This window comes from Myotis lucifugus, unplaced genomic scaffold (assembly GCF_000147115.1).
Source record: "Myotis lucifugus unplaced genomic scaffold, Myoluc2.0 scaffold_200, whole genome shotgun sequence".
Lineage (NCBI taxonomy): Eukaryota > Metazoa > Chordata > Mammalia > Chiroptera > Vespertilionidae > Myotis > Myotis lucifugus.
The window spans coordinates 1,646,055-1,664,077 of NW_005871248.1; the positions used below are offsets into that span (position 1 = coordinate 1,646,055).

The 18,023-nt window shown below is 45.2% G+C and overlaps 1 protein-coding gene across 2 annotated transcripts in view; it reads right to left on the reverse strand.

Moving 5' to 3' along the window:
- Positions 1-8,024: 8,024 nt before the first annotated feature.
- PARD6G (par-6 family cell polarity regulator gamma) overlaps positions 8,025-18,023 on the reverse strand; it is a 64,585-nt gene continuing 54,586 nt past the window's right edge. Inside the window, exons 1-2 of one of the 2 annotated variants that reach the window (XM_023761160.1) lie at positions 15,695-15,785; positions 8,025-9,069 (exon numbers count right to left, since the gene is read on the reverse strand). In XM_023761160.1, the coding sequence (XP_023616928.1) occupies positions 8,252-9,069; positions 15,695-15,770 (894 nt within the window). In that variant the 5' untranslated portion in view covers positions 15,771-15,785 and the 3' untranslated portion in view covers positions 8,025-8,251. Of the gene's footprint in view, positions 9,070-15,694; positions 15,786-18,023 lie in introns of those variants that run through there. The other variant, XM_006097397.3, reaches the window with a different exon arrangement.

Consider the following 18,023-nt stretch of genomic DNA (forward strand, 5'->3'; position numbering starts at 1 on the left):
GGCACATAGAGCATCCAAATGTGTCTCCTCCCTGCAGCCATTCTTTCATTCCTCTATCTATCTAAAGAATTTGGTGGCCCTAACTGGTTTGGCTCAGTGGATAGAGCACCGGCCTGCGGACTGAAGGGTCCCAGGTTCGATTCCGGTCAAGGGCCTGTACCTTGGTTGCGGGCACATCCCCAGTGGCAGGTGTGCAGGAGGCAGCTGATCGATGTTTCTCTCCCATCAGTGTTTCTAACTCTATCCCTCTCCCTTCCTTTCTTTAAAAAATTGATAAAATATTTAAAAAAAAAAAAAAAGAATTTGATGCCAGAATGAGCCGAAAGTAGCCAGTTAGAAGTGCATCCAAGTATAACCTGGGCTTGAATTCAACACTTGTCCCCTGTTGACTGGGTGGGAAATTCACCTCCTGAGCTGATCTGACTGTTTCCTTACCAAAGTTGGGAGCGGAGAGCATCCATGTACTGGTACCTGATAAGTTGTTTGATAATAAGTGAGGCTTTCTTTAAAGGCACATTCTGAGATTTGCCATGAGAAAAAAAAAGTGTGATTTTTTATTTTGATGTTTCAACAGAATGTAGTTCCTAAGAGTGTGTTTTGCATGTGTGTAGCAATTACAGTCTCTGCCCCTAGGAGTCTCTGGTCAATCCTGTGGGAGAGGCAGGTGAAACTTTCCTTTTTGCAGCCAAGCAAACCAGCGGAGAGTTAAGCGGCTTTTCTTGGTTTGTGGTAAGTAGCTGGAAAGTTGGAGCTAAATGGAGTGATTGACTTATTTCCTAGCATATGCCACTTCCGAATGAGCACAAGTCTTTTAAAAATAGAGTTTTGCCCTAGCCGGTTTTGCTCAGTGGATAGAGCGTCGGCCTGCAGACTGAAGGGTCCTCGGTTCAATTCTGGTCAAGGGCACATGCCTGGATTGTGGGCTCGATCCCCGGTGGGGGGCGTGCAGGAGGCAGCCGACCAATGATTCTCATCATTGATGTTCCTATCTCTCTCCCCCTCTCCCTTCCTCTCTGAAATCAATAAAAATATTTTTAAATGGAGTTTTAACTGTGTGATAATCATTGACCTCAATGAGAGGTGGCAGAGCCACTGAAGCTCAGTAAGGGCGGCCAAATGCGTGCACAGGTCCCGCAGCGGCAGGGGAGACCAGGGTTGGCGAAGGGCCTGCGGCTGTCACTTGGTGTGATTTCAGAGGAAGGACAAGAAGCAGAGCGTCTCAGCTTGCGTTTGGCTGTTCGCAGTCTCTAACAATGGTTTCCAGCCTGGGAAACATGGGAAACCCTAAAGAAGATAATTCAGGTCAAACAAAGAAAAGCAGAAAGAGAAGAGATGCTTTCAAAGACAGGCAGCCTGGAAGCCCAGTGACAAACTGCTGAGAGCATAGCAGAGGGGACTGCACCATCCCTGCCTGTAACCTGGCAGCGGCAAATGCTCCCACTTTCAAAAAGGATGGGTTTGTGATCAGCCCAGGCTTCTGCTGCTTGAAGAAAAACTTTGCCAAAGTTAGGACTGAGTCGTGTCTAATAGGACCTGAGTGATTCTATGGGAACACAGCCCTTGACCTGCCTAATTCCAACCTCATTTCAGATTCAGAGAAAACTCAAACCTCCAGCCCCTCAAAACCCTGACAACAATGGCTCCTCCCCGTCCACAGAGGCCTCTGGAACCTGGGTTGGGGGTAGAAGAAAACCTGGCAGCCCACACAGCCCAGTGGCCAGGAGGGACCACCCAGGCGGCTGGAACACCTTTTGGGAGAGACTCTGGCACTTCCCTCAGCTCTATGCCTGCTCAGCTTGTGCCAAGGAAGGGCAGAAAGTCTTTGTTCTTTAAAACCACAGGACCTGAGGGGCGCCCAGGTCCTATCTTTGCTGGAAAGGGATGGTGTTCCTTCTGGGTTTCTCCTGTGGGGACTGAATTTCATATCCAGTTGGAAACACCACCTTCATGTTACCGCTGGACCCCAGACCTCACTGCCCTCGCTGTTCCCATTGGGAAAGCATGCTTAAATCAGCTAGTCTTTTTTGTTCCTTGCAACTAAGGACCAGCCTGATACACTGGCTATTGTGGATAATGCTGCCATGCACATGGGTGACAAATATTGTACTCATGTGCTTCTCACTCATACTCTGAATGTCCAGGGTACCAGTATGACTCAACTATAAAGTACATGTGTCACAAATAAGTGACATGCAGTTAGACCCCAGCCACACTTGGGTGGTGAGGCTAGGAGTGATTTTCTTCTTTGTGTTTTTCTGCATTTTACAAATTTTCTAAAATTAATGTGTATTTATTTATTTGTCTAAAAATGTAAGTAGTGTGTCCTCTAACAGTGTTACAGTTGGAAAAGTGACTAAATTCAATTGATCCATGAAGCGACTGTACACAGAGATGCTGATGTCATTGTTGAAGTAAGGGGCTGCTTGATTGTGCAAAAGTTTCAAAGCTTGGAGTTTGAGAAGCAGAGAGCAGGTTGTCTAGTTGGCTGTTATCACTCCCAATAGCAAAGTTCTAGGATAATCAAGTAATTAAATGTCTTTACTACCTTTGAAACTTGAATGTAAGGAAACAACAAGCACTACCTTATAGGAGCAAGTCCTCCTGCCAAAACCAGCCTCATAAAAGTGTTCTTGAAACTGTTTTCCTCCTGCTCTGCTTACATTCACTAAGCAAAAGGCTGCAGGTGTGGTCTTCGCAGCATTTCTGGGATGGTCTCAGAGGTGGAGATGCCCTCATGGTTCCCCCGCTCTGCCCCAGGAGTCCAGGGTTGGAAACTGCCTGGGGGGTTACAAACAAGGGGCCAGAAGACAGGGAAAAAAAAAAAAGTTGTTGAAAAAAACCTCACCACCACCTGGCGAGTCTGAATAGGCGCCTGCCAGGCCCACTCACACCACCTGCGCTGCCTGTGGAGCTGGGGTTACTAGCAACCATTTCTCATGCCTCTTTCCTGAAATTCTGTTTCCTGAATTTCCTGAAATTCATGGCTTATTCTCCATATATCCACTGAATTCTATTATGTGCAAGTCTCTGTTGATGCTGGGGATAAAGCAGTAAAATATGGAGCCCCCAAACTTAAGTGGCAACCTGTGCTGTGTCTGCAGGATCAGGGAGAAGGACAGAACCAGAGGATGTGGGATCAGAGTCTGAGAAGCTTACAAATTCTTGCTGTTATTTTGCTGAGTAAATACGCTTGATATGACTCATATGGCAGTATGTCTGTGTGCTTGCATCAAGAGCTTCACACTGCCCGTCTCTTCCCCCTCCTTCCCGCTCAGTCATAAATGGGGGCAAAACACCTCCGGAACACACAGGTTTGGGAGGAGCTGGTGTGGGGAGCAGGAAGGAAGCCAAGGTTGGATGGGGCAGGAAGAGATGATAGCCATTGTAAGCACACGTGCAGTGAGGAGGATTTCTGCACATGGGAGAAGCCCAAGTGTGCAGAGGGCAGCCAAGTGTGGAATGGGACGAGAGGGGGCACTGGCTTGGCAGGGGGTGTTGAACCTGTACATGGGTTAGTAGGGAACCTGCATAGAGAAGAGTCCTGGTAGCTGACCCCGTCTTACCATGTATGTGTACTCATGTGTTGTTAGTGCACACACATGCACATAGCCAGTTCTGTCTCTGGGAGGCCTGGAAGCAGGGTGGAGAGCTTGACTGTTAAATACCATTTTCCACAAAAGGAACCAGAGCTCCTGGAAAAAAGGCTGCTTGTCTGAGGCAGGAAAAGTATAAGATGAACTTGGAACATCTTGTTGAACCAGAAAGCAAAAATGTGCTTCAGGAATGATGGGGGATGTAATGAAGATCCACAAGCCAGCTTGAAGAGACTCCCACTAGCCAAATCCGAGACATTTTGACATCAAAATAAATAATGATAATGATGGATTGTAATTCATTGAATAAAATAGGAATCCACAAGCTTATACTGATAGAAATGAATTACTTGAAATTTGATGAGGAATAATATTTCTGTAGTCTCAAAATACCTCCCTAGAAAGTACTTAATTACAAAGGGAGAAAGAATAGCTTTTTGGTGGGGAAGCCTGACAGATTGACCACCTTGATGGTGTGGTCAGGGTAATAATGGACATCAGCAGTAATGGGACAAATCAAAATGATGTGCCCTCTGTTCAAGGGTATGAAGAACAGCGTTACTTCTATGATTATTCCTGCCAAAAGGACATTATCCAAAACTTACCATGGGGTATCCTCAGACAAAACCAAATTACAATAACTGTAGCCTTCAGAAGTGTCAAGGACATGAAATAAAGGAAGGCTGAAAAACAGTTATGGATTGAAGGAGATTGAAGACAATTAACTGTGATGAGTGATTCTGAACTGGCCATTTTATTGTAAAGGACATTATCGAGGCAAGGGGAGAAGTGGGAATGTCAGGGATTAGATGGTTGTAACGTATCAATGTTAACTTCTTGACTGGGGGGATCATCAAAGGAGATATTTAAAATATTTTCATTGATTTGGGAGAGGGAGAGAGAGACAGAGAGAAACATCAATTTGTTGTTCCATTTATTTATACATTCATTGGTTGCTTCTTGTATGTGCTCTGACCTAGGATCCAACCTACAACCTTGGCATATTGGGATGACTGTCTAACCAAATGAGCTACCCGGCCAGGGCATGAAATATTATTTAATAGGAAAACCCAGTGCTGGGAGCCAGGATATCTGGATTCTCATGAAAAAAAAATTAAAATTTAGGTATAAATGAATATAATGAGGAATTTAGGATCTACTCTTTTACAGCTTCTAAATACACAATACAGTATTATTAACTATAGTCACCTTTAGGGAGCAGCTATAGGGTTAAGCCTCAGACTGGCCTGTGGCAGGGCCACAAACAAGTCCCAGCTTGGAGGGCAGAGCCCACCTAGCACAATTAAGCTTGACCTTATAGTCCTCCCTTGTTCCTAGGTAGCTAATGGTCTGTGGAAGGTGCAGCAAGTGATGCCAAAATAAGGCTTGAGTAACGAAATAGATTTGAAACATGCAAGAACATTGTAAACATGTTGACCACTCCCCTTGTTTTGCTTTGTGTGCTCTGACTATAAAATAAAGCTTCGGGCTTACAGGCTGGGTCACTGTGTCCTCATCCAGGCACAAGTGAACCTACCTAGCCCCAACTGTATTCTCTTGTCTGTCTTCTTTAATCCTTCACCGCCCCTCCTCAGGTTCACCCCTGGCCGCGCTGGATGCGGTTCAGTCACCATTCTGTATTACAACTTCATGACTTAGTTTACAACTGAAAGTTTGTACCTTTTTAGCCTGTCCCCCATTTCTCCCTCCCTCAACCCCTTTGGCAACCACCAATCTGTTTCCTGTATCTTTTGTTGTTTGTTTTTAATTCCACATACAAGTGAGATCATACTGTATCTGTCTTTCTCTGTCTGACTTATTTCACTTATCATAGTGCCCTCAAGGTCCATCCATGTCACATTGTGCAAGATTTCATTATTTTGTGGCTGAATAATATTCCATTGTATGTATGTCCATCTTTATTCATTTTTCCAGTGATAGACGCTTAGGTTGTTTCCATATCTTGGCTATTGAAAATAATGCTGCAATGAACATAGGGACACATATATTTTTAAAATTAATGTTTCTTTGTGTGTTTTTTAATCCAGAAGTGGGATGATAATGTGTTATTGCAAATTTTGCAAACCAGAGTATATTTAGGAGCTGTGTAAGAATTCAGAAAAGCTTTTTCAAAAGGACTTCAAAAGAAGGTTATAGACCTAAGACACATCAATCTCCCACCAAATATGTCTATAATTTGGTAATTTAAAATGACACTACTGTTTGGACCCATTTTCTCATCTGTATAATGAGGATAATACTTGCTTCATGGAGAACACGTGAAGGTTAAGTGAAAAAATATGACCCATGACAGCCCTGGCCAGTGTGGCTCCTTTGGTTGGAGCATTCTCCCCTGCACCAAAGGGTCATGAGTTTGATTCCTGGTCAGGGCACATGCCCGGGTTGCGGGTTCAATCCCTGGTCAAACCTGGTCAAGTTGAATGTGGTCAGGAAGTGTACAGGAGGCAACTGATAGGAAGTGTACAGGAGGCAACTGATAGATGTTTCTCACATCAATCTCTCTCTCTCTCTCTCTTCCTCTCTCTTTCTTTCTCTCTCATCAATAAAAACATATCCTCGGGTGAGGCTTAAAAAATATGTATATATATGACCCATGACAGGCACATCGTAAGTATTCCAGGCATCCCACCAGAGCTATAAGTTTATCTGTTTTGTTGTTAACACTGATATTCTCTGTTATTTAGAACACAACTGAAGAACACAAAGAAAATGTTTTTATTCTTTGATATATAAAACCAAGAAAACTTTAACACAGAATACAATATCGTTTGCTTTTTAAAGAAAATGGCAGAAGTATAGACCTGGGTAGAAAAATACACGCAAGCAGCTATTCCAAGCAGTTCATAACTCCTAAAATTCTGAATAGCGCACAATCTTTTTTTAAAAAAAAATTATTCACATTTGCTTAACAACTTAAAATATGGTAAGAAATATAACTTTATTTCTTGGTAACAGACCCAGTTATTCAACAAGATACTCTTGAACCAGCAATAACTTAGTAAAATAACATTTCCTTTGTGGTAGTATGTTAGCATTAGAGTTTTGGTTCTATTACATGTGTCATGGTAGAAAAAAAATACCTCCGACTGCTGGGGCACCAAACAAGATGCTTGCACAGTTCATTGGAGCCCATAAATTTGGAAGTGTGTACACTCTCACTAGGACCTCAAAGTGGGGAGTGTCTTTGGTCTTCCCTGTGCCTAGGGGAAAATGGGTAGGAGAGACGGGCATTCAAATAAAAAAATCAAACATAGGCGCAGGGAACAAATACTCAGTAAAAGCTATTTCTGAACAATAAATACTTTATGCACAAAAGGAAAATAACTTGCTTTTCATTTAACAAGTTCAGGAAAAATGAAAACAGTGAGACAGTTTTCAGCGTCTGACATCCATGAAGGAAGGACAGTTCTGCCATTGACCAGCAGTGGGTGCTGGGCCACAGGACAAGCAGCTGCAACGAAAGGCCACCTAAAAAAATATTTTTACCTGTAGTTATATGAAAGCTTTATTTGGTCAAAGTTTAGTCCTCAAAATATAACTTTAACATTTTCTCCTCAATATCGGAATCAAACAGAATATACACTTCATATAAAACTTCATTGGTATAAACATGGAATAAAACATTCAAAATTCCTAGATATGTAAATATCGCTACAAGATCAAAGGGACGTGGCAATGGATCGAATCTGTGTTAAAAAATCATTACGTTTCATATGAAGATATTTTAAAATGAAGATAACAGACATCGGCCCAAATGGTTGTGAGCTTTCAAAGGCTTGTCTGGAGGTGCGGTAGGGTTGTCCACCATTTCTGTGGAAACATTTCAGAAACTGTGCTCAGTCAGTGAAGTCATGGAAAAGACTGGTTTTTTATCTCCAAGTAAATACTGGCTTTTGATCACAAACGGTATTGCTGAGCAGAGCTGGCTGCTTTCCTGAGGGCAACTGACAGCCCTCAGGGCGTCCAGGTCACGGGCATGACCTCAGTCAGGAGCGCTCCTTTTCCCAGTGAGGTCTGGGGGTGCAGCTCCCATTTGGCTGTTTGAAACAGGACTATAACTGACAATTTGAAATTTGTCTTCTACAGTCATACCTATTAGAGATGTGGGTGCGTCTGTTCTTAAAAACCAGTCTTTCCCCTCTTGCCATGTACCTTCTTCACAGCGTCCAGCCCACCAGAAGGATCCAAACACACAAGTAGGTGTGTTTGCATCGCTGAAGTTAAAAACATGAATTTGCCCTTTGAAAGGGTAATTTTAAAGCTTCGTTTAAAAAAATAAAGTCTTTTTAAAATTTTAAAAAGGACGTATTTCTTACACTTGGTCAGAAAATAACTTTACAAAGGCCCTGGACCTGCAATGGGCCTGGTGTGTGCGCGCAAGTGTGCACCTTCTGTTTGTGGAGAGATTTATAAAAATAGGCAGTATTTTTATTTTCTGTCCATAAGTTGAAACATCGAGTAGGGTTGTGGAAGCAAAGGGAGGGATAAATAAAAACACAGAGGAGGGGTGACATATACAATTATCTTATTTTAAAAACGGGAGGGGACTGGTCCCTGCCGCCAGACTGTGGTCAGGACGCTCGGGCTGGGACAGGATGCTACAGGGAAGATGCCCGGCGCTGCAGGGCGGCCCCGCGCTAAAGGGTGACAGCCGGCCCGTGCTCCTCCACGCCGCCCGGGGGCAGCGCCAGGCTGTGGTGGATGTCAGGCGGAAACGAGCTGAGCAGCCTGAGGACGCGGCTATCGCGCCCAGGCCCGTGCAGTCCGGACGCTGGGCCCGCACCATTGACCCGGCTGAGGCTGCCGGGAGGGAGCCGCGGCACCGACCGGGGCTCCAGGTCACCCTCCAGCACCACGTCGGGCTCCTCGTCGCTCTCCATGTCGTCGGCGGGCAGGCTGTGCGGCACAGGGGCCTGCAGGCTGTGGCGGCTGGCCGTGCTGTCCGAGGAGCGGCCGGAGCTGCCGGAGGCGGCACGGCTGCCGCGCAGCACGTTGTTCCGTTGGTTGGCCGGCTTGACCGTGACGATGAGGTTGTGGCTGTTGGCGATCATCATGTCCGTGACCTGGTCCAGCGTCTTCCCCGCCACCTCGATGCCATTCACCTCCAGCACCTCGTCGTCCACGGCCAGAAGCCCGGTGCTCTCGGCCAGGCCCCCCGGCACCATGCGCGAGATGAAGATGCCCGGCACCTTCTCCAGCCCCTGCGGCGCCACCCGCACGCTCATGCCGTCGCGGATGTAGAAGCCCAGAGGTTTCTGGCAGCCGTGCCGGTACAGCCTCACACGCCGGTGCGTCTCGGGCAGAATGTCCACGTCGATGATGGAGGACACGGGGCGGAAGTCGTGCGGGAGCCCGATGTGCAGGTGCGCCCGCCGGCGGGGCCCCTCCTCCCGCAGCGCCAGCGCCTTCCTGCGCCGCGAGAGCGAGCCGGTCGCCAGGCCCTGCTCAGCCTCCTCTGGAAGAGAAGATGAGAGTCAGGACCGAGGACGCCGGTGACAAAGCGCAACAAAACAACGCAGCCACCTGGAGCCCGGGCTGCATCGGTGCATCTCGGCTCTTCCTGCTGCTCACCTTTCAGCCGCTTCTCACACTCCCCACGGGACCCCGGGGGCATCGGAAGAGTGGGCACCACTAACCCCAGCCCCCCAAGTCTCACACACACACACACACACACACACACACACACACACACACACTTCGGAGCTGAACTGTCAGTTCCTTCTGTCACACTTCCCTGTTCTGGAAAGTATCAAATAGCCTCGGGGATGACGTGCGCACAGCCATCCTCGTAGCAGCGGGGCTGGCCCAACATATTCACCAGGCAAATGTTTGAGGCCAGGTTCAAGTTACAGCCACGTCCCTCCAATTGACTTTCTACAAATCTCAAAACGGCCCCACGGCAACCAATGAGACGGTGGAAAGATTACGAGGTACTAACAAGACACTGCGATAAAGAGAATTAACAATAGACGGAAGGGTTAGGAGTGCCTGTCAGGATTCTGGGAAGATGGTGGAGAGGAAGTACCAGGAATTTCTCCCCAGCAGGACAACTGCATGGGCAGCCCCTGTCCGATGTCACCATTTGGGAACTCTGGAGTCTGTATCGAAGGTCTGCAACTTCAAGAAGACGAGTTGGACAGTGATAATGGTCCATTTTGGTAAATTCCATTGACTAACACAGTGAGGCTGCCCATCCCCCGACCCAACTCCCTGGCAGGCAGCTGTGCACGTGGTTTCGTACACAGCAGCTCCTACAGACTGTGGAAGCCAATGTGGTCAAAAAGACTCTGTCTTCCAAATACTGGGAGTCGGTGCTGAGAGAGGATTGCTGCTTCTGGCTAAAGAGATGCAGACAAAGAGGTGGGTAGCCATTGTCGTTGCCCCTCCCCCTCGGTATGAAGCCCCTCCCCCGCTCAAGTGGCTTCTGTGAGATTTAAAGGGAGAATGCCGGGAGCCAGACATTAAAGTCTAGGACATTCAAAAACAACTGGCACCTTGGCCTGGTGGCTCAGTTGGTTGGGGTGTTGTCCAGTGAACCAAAAGGTTGCGGATCCAATTCCTGGTTAAGGCACATACCCAGGTTGCCCATTCGAACCCTGATGGGGGTGAATACGGGAGGCAGCCAATCTCTCTATTTCTTTTTTATTTTTTTTTTATTTTTTTATTTTTTTCGCTAAAAGTATTACAAAGGGTATTACATAAGTGTCCTTTTTCCCCCCCACCCGTGACAAGCCCCTGCCCTCCCTTACCCCCCAGTGTCTTATGTCCATTAGTTATGGTTATATGGATGCATACAAGTCCTTCGGTTGATCTCTTATTCCCCTCCCTCCTGTCCCCCAACCCTTCCTGGCCCTCCCACTGTAGTCCGACAATCGGTTTGGGGCAGCTCTGCCACTGTATTTATTATTGTTCAAAAGTTTGTAATGGTCTTAATTATCCATGAAAGAGTGAGATCATGTGGTATTTTTCCTTCATTGACTGGCTTGTTTCACTTAGCATAATGCTCTCCAGTTCCATCCATGCTGTTGCAAATGGTAAGAGTTCCTTCTTTTTAACAGCAGCATAGTATTCCATCGTGTAGATGTACCACAGTTTTCTAATCCATTCATCTACTGATGGGCACTTAGGCTGTTTCCAGAAAATCTCTCTATTTCTTTCTCTCATTCCTGAGTTTCCCCTCTCTCTAAAATCGATGGAAACATATCTTCAGGTGGGGTTTGTTTGTTTTTTTAAATCACAAAAACAACTGCACATAGAGGAAAATTACAAAGTGGCAACACATCCCCAGAAAAGACCCGAGGAAACATCTCAGGCTCATCCGAGGCACAGAGAGAGCCTATAAAAAAAATTAAAAAATAAATAAAAAGACTAAACCAGCAAACCCTGGGGAAGGGGGAGAATCTGATTTCCAGAGTTAAGTTATTAGATCCAAATGTCCAGTGTTCAAGAAAAAACCCACAAGATATTCAAAGCAATAGGAGAGTATGTTCCATTAAAAAAAAGAAACAAGCCAGGCAAGACCAGAAAGCAAGGTGTAAACAAAATGGAAATATCACTAAATGCTAGAAAACCTAAGAGGAAACCAAATAGAAATTCTGGAGCTGAAAGGTATATATAACTGAAGTACAAAATTCACTAGGGGGATTCAAAGTCAGCTTTGAATAAGCAAAAGAAGAAATCAATGAGCTTAAGATATGACAATATAAATTATTGCTGAGAAACTAAAAGAAAAAAATTAGAGAAAAGTGAATGTATGGTGCCTCAGGGACCTGTGGGACACCACAAAGCACACTGTAAACAATAATAAAAATGGAGTCCCTTTAAAATGGAGCTGGAGCTGCCCTCCCAAAGGAACTGCCTTGCATATCTTATGCCTCAAATCTTTGGATATTAAAGCAGGGCAAAATAACTTTGGACTGGGCCTAAGCAATTTTGAGCCCCCCATTGTTTGCAAAGATAACAAGAAAACAGTTATTATGACTACTAGATTGATGGCTACTAGACTGAAAATTGAAAGCATTATTTAGAATTGGCGTCACTATGTTATGTTATCTGCATCTATAGAAATGCCTTCCTTCTATGGATATAATTGTTCCTCTTCCCTTTCTCATAAATACTCATTGCCTTTGTCTCCTAACCAGAACACTATTTGGGCTTCTACCTGAATCAGTGCTTCCTGAATAGCTATTCTTACTGCTCTCAAATAAACATGTGTTTGCTTCTCATTTTGAAAGGCCTTTTATTTTTAGGCTAACAAAACCAACATGTGCATCATGGGAGTTCCAGAAGAAGAGAAAGGGATGGAGAGAGAATATTTGAAGAGATAATGCCTGAAACTCTCAAATTTGATGAAATGCATGAATATAAACATCCAAGAAGCTCAATGAACTCTATGTAAGATGAAGTCAAGGAGACCCAAACTGAGATACATTACAATGAAAATTTCAAAAAACAAAGAGAAATCTTAAAAGCAAGAGAGAAGAGAGTCATCACATACAAGGGAGCATCAGTAAGATTATCTGCAGATTTTTTAGCAGAAAATTTGGAGAACAGAAGGCGGTGGGCTGATATAGTCAAAGTGCTAAAAGAAAAAGAACTGTTTCCCTAGCCAGTTTGGCTCAGTGAGTAGAGCATCGGTCTGCAGACTGAAGGGCCCCAGGTTCAATTCCAGCTAAGGGCATATGCCTGGGTTGCAGGCTCAATCCCCAGTGTGGGGGGTGCAGGAGGAAAACAATCAATGATTCTCTTTCATCATTGATGTTTCTATCTATCTCTCCCTCTCCCTTCCTCTCTGAAATCAATAAAAATATTTTTTTAAAAAAGAATCCTTTAAAAAAAAAAGAAAGAAAAAGAACTGTCAACCAAGAATCTTACATCCAGCAAAACTGAGAAATCCAGATATTCCCAGATAAAAGCTGAGGAGTTTGTTAGCACTAGATCTATCCTGCAAGAAATGCTCAAGGGTGCCCTAGCCAGGGTGGCTCAGTTGATTGGACATTGTCCTGTGCACCTGGGGTTTGCCAGTTCGATTGTGGTCAGGGTGCATGTCCAGATTGCAGGCTTGACCCCCAGTAGGGGGTATGCAGGAGGCAGCAGATCAATGTTATGCTCTCACTTCGATGTTTCTCTCTCTAAAAATCAATTGAAACTACATAAAAAAATCTTAGACATAGAAGCATCAAACAGACCATCAAACTTCAGAGGGAAGGCAGGAGGGGGGTGGGGGTCAGAGATCAACCAAAGGACTTGTATGCATGCATATAAGCATAACCAATGGACACAGACAGTAGTGGGATGAGGGCCTGTGCTGGGGGGTGGGAGCGGGCTGGAAGAGGTCAATGGGGGAAAAAGGAGACATATGTAATACTTTTAACAATAAAGAATTTAAATTAAAAAAATAAAAACATAAACATCTTTTTAAAAAATGCTCAAGAGAGTTCTGTAGGTCAAATGAAAGAACAACTTGAAGATAGCAACTTGAAGCTGCCTGGGGGAATAAAGATCTCAATAACAGTAAATACGTGTGCAGTTATAAAAGCTACTATTATATTACTGTAACAATGGTTTAGAAATGCACTTTTTGTTTTTCCATGATTTAAGAGACAAATATATTTAAAGGAAAAAATTATTTGTCTAAAAAAAGTATTACTGTTACTTTGGTTTGCAATTTCAAATTCTATTTTCTACATTACTTAAAAGACTAAAGCATTTACAGGAATTATTAATTTATTAGACCCCCAGTGCACGAATTCGTGCACAGGTGGGGTCCCTTGGGGTTGGCCTGCAGGCATCAGGCCAAAACCCGCAGTCCAATGCTGCCTGCTGCTCCTGCCTGCTGCTCCCACTCATCCCGGTCCCGCTGCGCCTGCCTCGGGCTCACTCCCAGTCAGTCCCGATCAGGAGAGGCTCACACCGCCACAGCAGTGCTCTACAGCCATGAGTCCTGCATCTGGCGCCTGTCCCGAGGGGGGGAGGGCGGGAAGCAATCGGCCCACGGGGTGGGCGGTGGGACACCCTTGCCGGTCTGGATCCATCCCGCTGATGTTTGCACCGGTTGTCGGGAGCCACCTGGCAGCCACTTTTATATCGTTTCTTCCTCGTGGAGCGTCTAGGGAGGGGAAGTAGCCACAGTGCCCGAGGCCGACTTACAGGAGGCCAGAGGTGCTGTCAGGATTGTGCCAGCAGCGCAGGTCCATTGGTGCCTGGCCCGTTCTCTAGAGATGGGACCTGCAGGACTACTGAGGGAGTAAGTGGCTGCCACTGGGCTGGTGGGCTGCCAAGACTGGTAGGTCAGCTGAGCAGTGCTCCCGCTGTGGGAATGCACTGACCACTAGGGGGCAGCTCCTGTGTTGATCATCTGCCCCTGGTGGTCAGTGTGTGGCATAGCGACCAGTGTCAACTGGCTGACTGGTCGACCGGTCATTTGGTCGCTTAGGCTTTTATATATATAGATAGGAGTCAATAGAGCAAGAAGATATAGCAATTATAAACATTTACACATCTACTGACAGCAAAAACTGAGAAAATTTAAAGAAGTGAGTTCTATAATAGTAGTTGGACTTCAATACACTACTCACAAAAATGACCAGAGAGAAGATAAGTAAGGAAATAGAAAACTTAACACAATAACCCACTATATCTAATGGACTTATACAGAATGCTCCACCCAACAACAACAGCTCCAACCACTGAGCACACCATCCAGGGCCAAATTGATTACTTAGATGAAATGGACAAATTCCTAGAAACTCAAAACCTACAAAGTCTAAATCATGAAGAAATTTTAAAAAGCTGAATAGACCTATAGTAAAGGAGATTAATAAGTAATCAAAAATCTCCCCAAAAAGAAGAGCCATGGACCTGGTGGTTTCACTGGTAAATTCTGTCAAACATTTAAAGAACAAATACCAATCCTTCTCAAACTTTCCTCAAAATCAAAGAGGAAGGAACACTTCCCAAATTATTCTATGAGGCCAGCACTGCCATGATCCCAAAGACACTAAAGGAAAAAAAGCTACACACCAATAGTCCTTATAAGCATTGATGTAAAAATATTCAACAAAATACTAGAAAACAAAACATTCAACAGCAGATTAAAAGAATTCTATATCAAGACCAAATGAGATTTTTTCCTGGGATGCAAGGTTTAACGTAGGGGAAAAAATCAATATAATAAGACACATCAACAAACTGAAGGGGGCGGGGACGGGGTGGACATGATCATCTCAATTGATGCAGAAAAAACACCTGACAAAATTCCACACACTTTCATTATAAAAACTCTCAACAAACTAGGAACAGAAGGAAACTCCTTAACATAGTAAAAGTGGTGTCTGAAAAACCCAGAGCAAACATCAGATCCAAGGTGAACGACTGAAAACGTTTCCTCTAAGATCAGGAATAAGACTCGGATGTCCACTTTCACCACTTCTGTTCAACATAGTCCTGGAAGTTCTAGCCAGAGCAGTTAGACAAGAAAAAGAAATAAAAGGCCTAACAATTGGGGGGAAAGAAGTAAAATTATCTCTATTTTCAGATATGATCCTACACACAGAAAATCCTAAGGACACCACAAAAAGTTGTTAGATCTAATAAATGAGCTCAGCAAAGTAACAGGATACAAAGTCAGTACACAAAAAGCAGCTGCATTTCTATCCACGAGCAAGGAATGATTTGAAAAGGAAATGACCTGTCAGGCAGGTGGCACTGGGAAACACTGAGGTAAACATTTTCTCATGTGGGACAAACAGCATGTTTGGTTTATGTCTTTTTTCTTTTTTTTTTATACTATGCCTCTTTTTTTTCTTTTTTTCTTTTGACGTGGGAAAAGTATAAGAAAAGTACTGGGAGCAGATGGAGGTGGTTTATGGGGGCAGGAGATGAGGGCTGTGCACAGACAAGAGGAGGAGCCATCCCCAAAGGTGTGCCCACTCCCACATGCGCATGTCGTGTTTGGCGTGTATGGTCCTGTGGAACTTTTGCTGCATCTAAGAGCCTCCCCTGTTTGGGGTGGGAGCCGTCTCCATTGCTTTGCTAATGAAAACCTGACAAGAGTGCTGTGTCTTCTCCATAACCCCCACCTTTTGCCAAAGGCTGACCATTTCTCTGATCGGTGCCCCACAGCAGCCATAGCGAGAACAGCTCACGGGCAACCATAGAACAGTCAGAGCGTCAACAACACCGTCCCTTCCTCATTCATGCGTCTGTGAGATAAAAGATGGATGGATTAAAAAGCAATAAACCGCCCTAGCTGGTTTGGCTAACTGGATAGAGCGTTGGCCTGCAGACCCAAGGGTCCCGGTCAAGGGCACATACCTCGGTTGCAGGCTCCTCCTTGGCCCAGACCCTGGTCAGGGGCATGCAGGAGGCAACCAATCTATGTGTTTCTCTCACATCAATATTCCTCTCTGTCTTTCCCTCTCTCTTCCACTCTCCCTAAAAATCAATGGAAAAATATCCTCGGTTGAGAATTAAAATCAATTAATTAATTTAAAAGAAAGCAATAAACCACAGAAAGCATGAATGGGAATGTTGGGAAGAGAAAAGGAAAAATGGGAGGAGAGTGATTTGAGAATAATCATAGGGACCACCAAGAGAATGCCCTCAAATGCCTACCTATAAACAAGGAAATTTCTCCCAGCTCAGTTCCCTCCCAAAAGGTATTAATACTTCCCTTAATTTGCAGGAACACAGCACACACCCTCCCCAGGGCCTACACCTGTCCTGCCCAGATCTGAGGCTAGAAACAGACCCCCAGGCAGCTGGGCTTTGCACTTCACCGAGCAGGCTCACCACCTGAGAGTTCTGGGGATTGCAGAACTTGGTCACAGCTCAGGAAAGGACTTCAAAGACAAAGTAACTTCCACGTGCAGAGCAGGAATTCAGGCAGCTTGGAGCGGAGGCCTCGACAGCCCTCATGCAGGCACAAGCTGAATGCCAGGACACCTGGGCGTGAAGAGGACCCAGTCCTTGGAGCCAGAATCCTATGCCAGCCTTCAGCAGATTGATCAATGAATTAATTACAGCATCAACCAAATTATCATCTCCTTTTAGTCCTCACCCAAGGATAGCTTCTTATTGATTTCAGAGATAGAGGAAGGGAGAGGAAGAAAGAGAACATTGATGTATGAGAGAAACATCAACCGGTTGCCTTCCAAACGGGGATTGAACCCGCAACCTGGGTATGTGCCCTGATTGGGAATCAAATCTTCGACCTTCTGGTGTATGGGACGATGCTCCAACCAACTGAACCACACTGGCCAGAGCAAATTATCATCATTTTTTTATTCCATAGCAAGGTCCAGAAGGACTTCTGAAATAAAGTGATTTTTTTTAAAAAATTATAACATATGAACATATTCTGCTCTGCTCCACAGACATGCCCCCAACATGTGGATCTATCGGGCCCCTTCCATACATTCACTGGGTCCACGTATGGCTGTCTGTGCTTTTGTTCCTTGGCTTCCAATGCTGACAACTGACCAGTGTGTGTTCCTGGCCAGCGTGCAGCCTCTGTACTCAGCACATGCTCCTACTGGCATCAGGCCCTGTGACTTTAGCAACACAGTGATGAGTTAGAGAAAGTCTGTCTTGTAGAAACCATGAAGCTAGTGGGAGGGAGAGAGGGGAGAAGGGAGAGAGGGAGGGAGGAAGGGAGGGAGGGCTGGAGGGAGGGAGGGAGGGAGAGAGAGAGAGGGAGAGAGAGACACGCAGGCATAATTTTAAATGAAACTGGAAAACGCTGTAAGAAGAGTATGTTCTGGACTTGACGGGAACAGTGAGGGTGGAGCATCCTGCCTTAGGTCTGCGGGAACTCGCCTCCCACCAGCTACAAGGCAGCCTAACAGGAGAGACAAAGTCAGACCCACACAAACATTAATTAAAGGAAAGCATGAGATGCTCCACTGACGTCAGATAAAGTAGACTTCAGGCAAAGGAGCCGAGAGGAACAGGGATAGGAAGGGACACATCCTAACCCACCACATTATGGGAACTATGTGCAAGTTCTGGGAAGCAAAACTAACAAACTAAAAAGACAAGCAAAATCTTGGAAGAGCTGAAAGAAACAGACCCCCAGTTACCGTTGGAGACAGCAACCCTCCTCTCAACAGTTCATAGAACAAGTCTGCCGAGAATTAGCAATACACTCAATAGGACGGTCGACCAACAGGACCCAGCAGACACAACGGAACAGCCAACAACAGTGGACACCCATTCAAGTGCCCGTGGAACGTAGCCAAGACAGACCATATCCTGGGCCATGCAAAGCTCAGCAAATCCTTAAAAACTGCAATCACACTGCGTGTGCTCTCTGAGAGTATGCTTGTGAATCATGACTCAAACTAGAAATCAATACCAGAGACCACAGGAAAATCCAAACACTCAGGAAATAACACACTTGTAAATAAT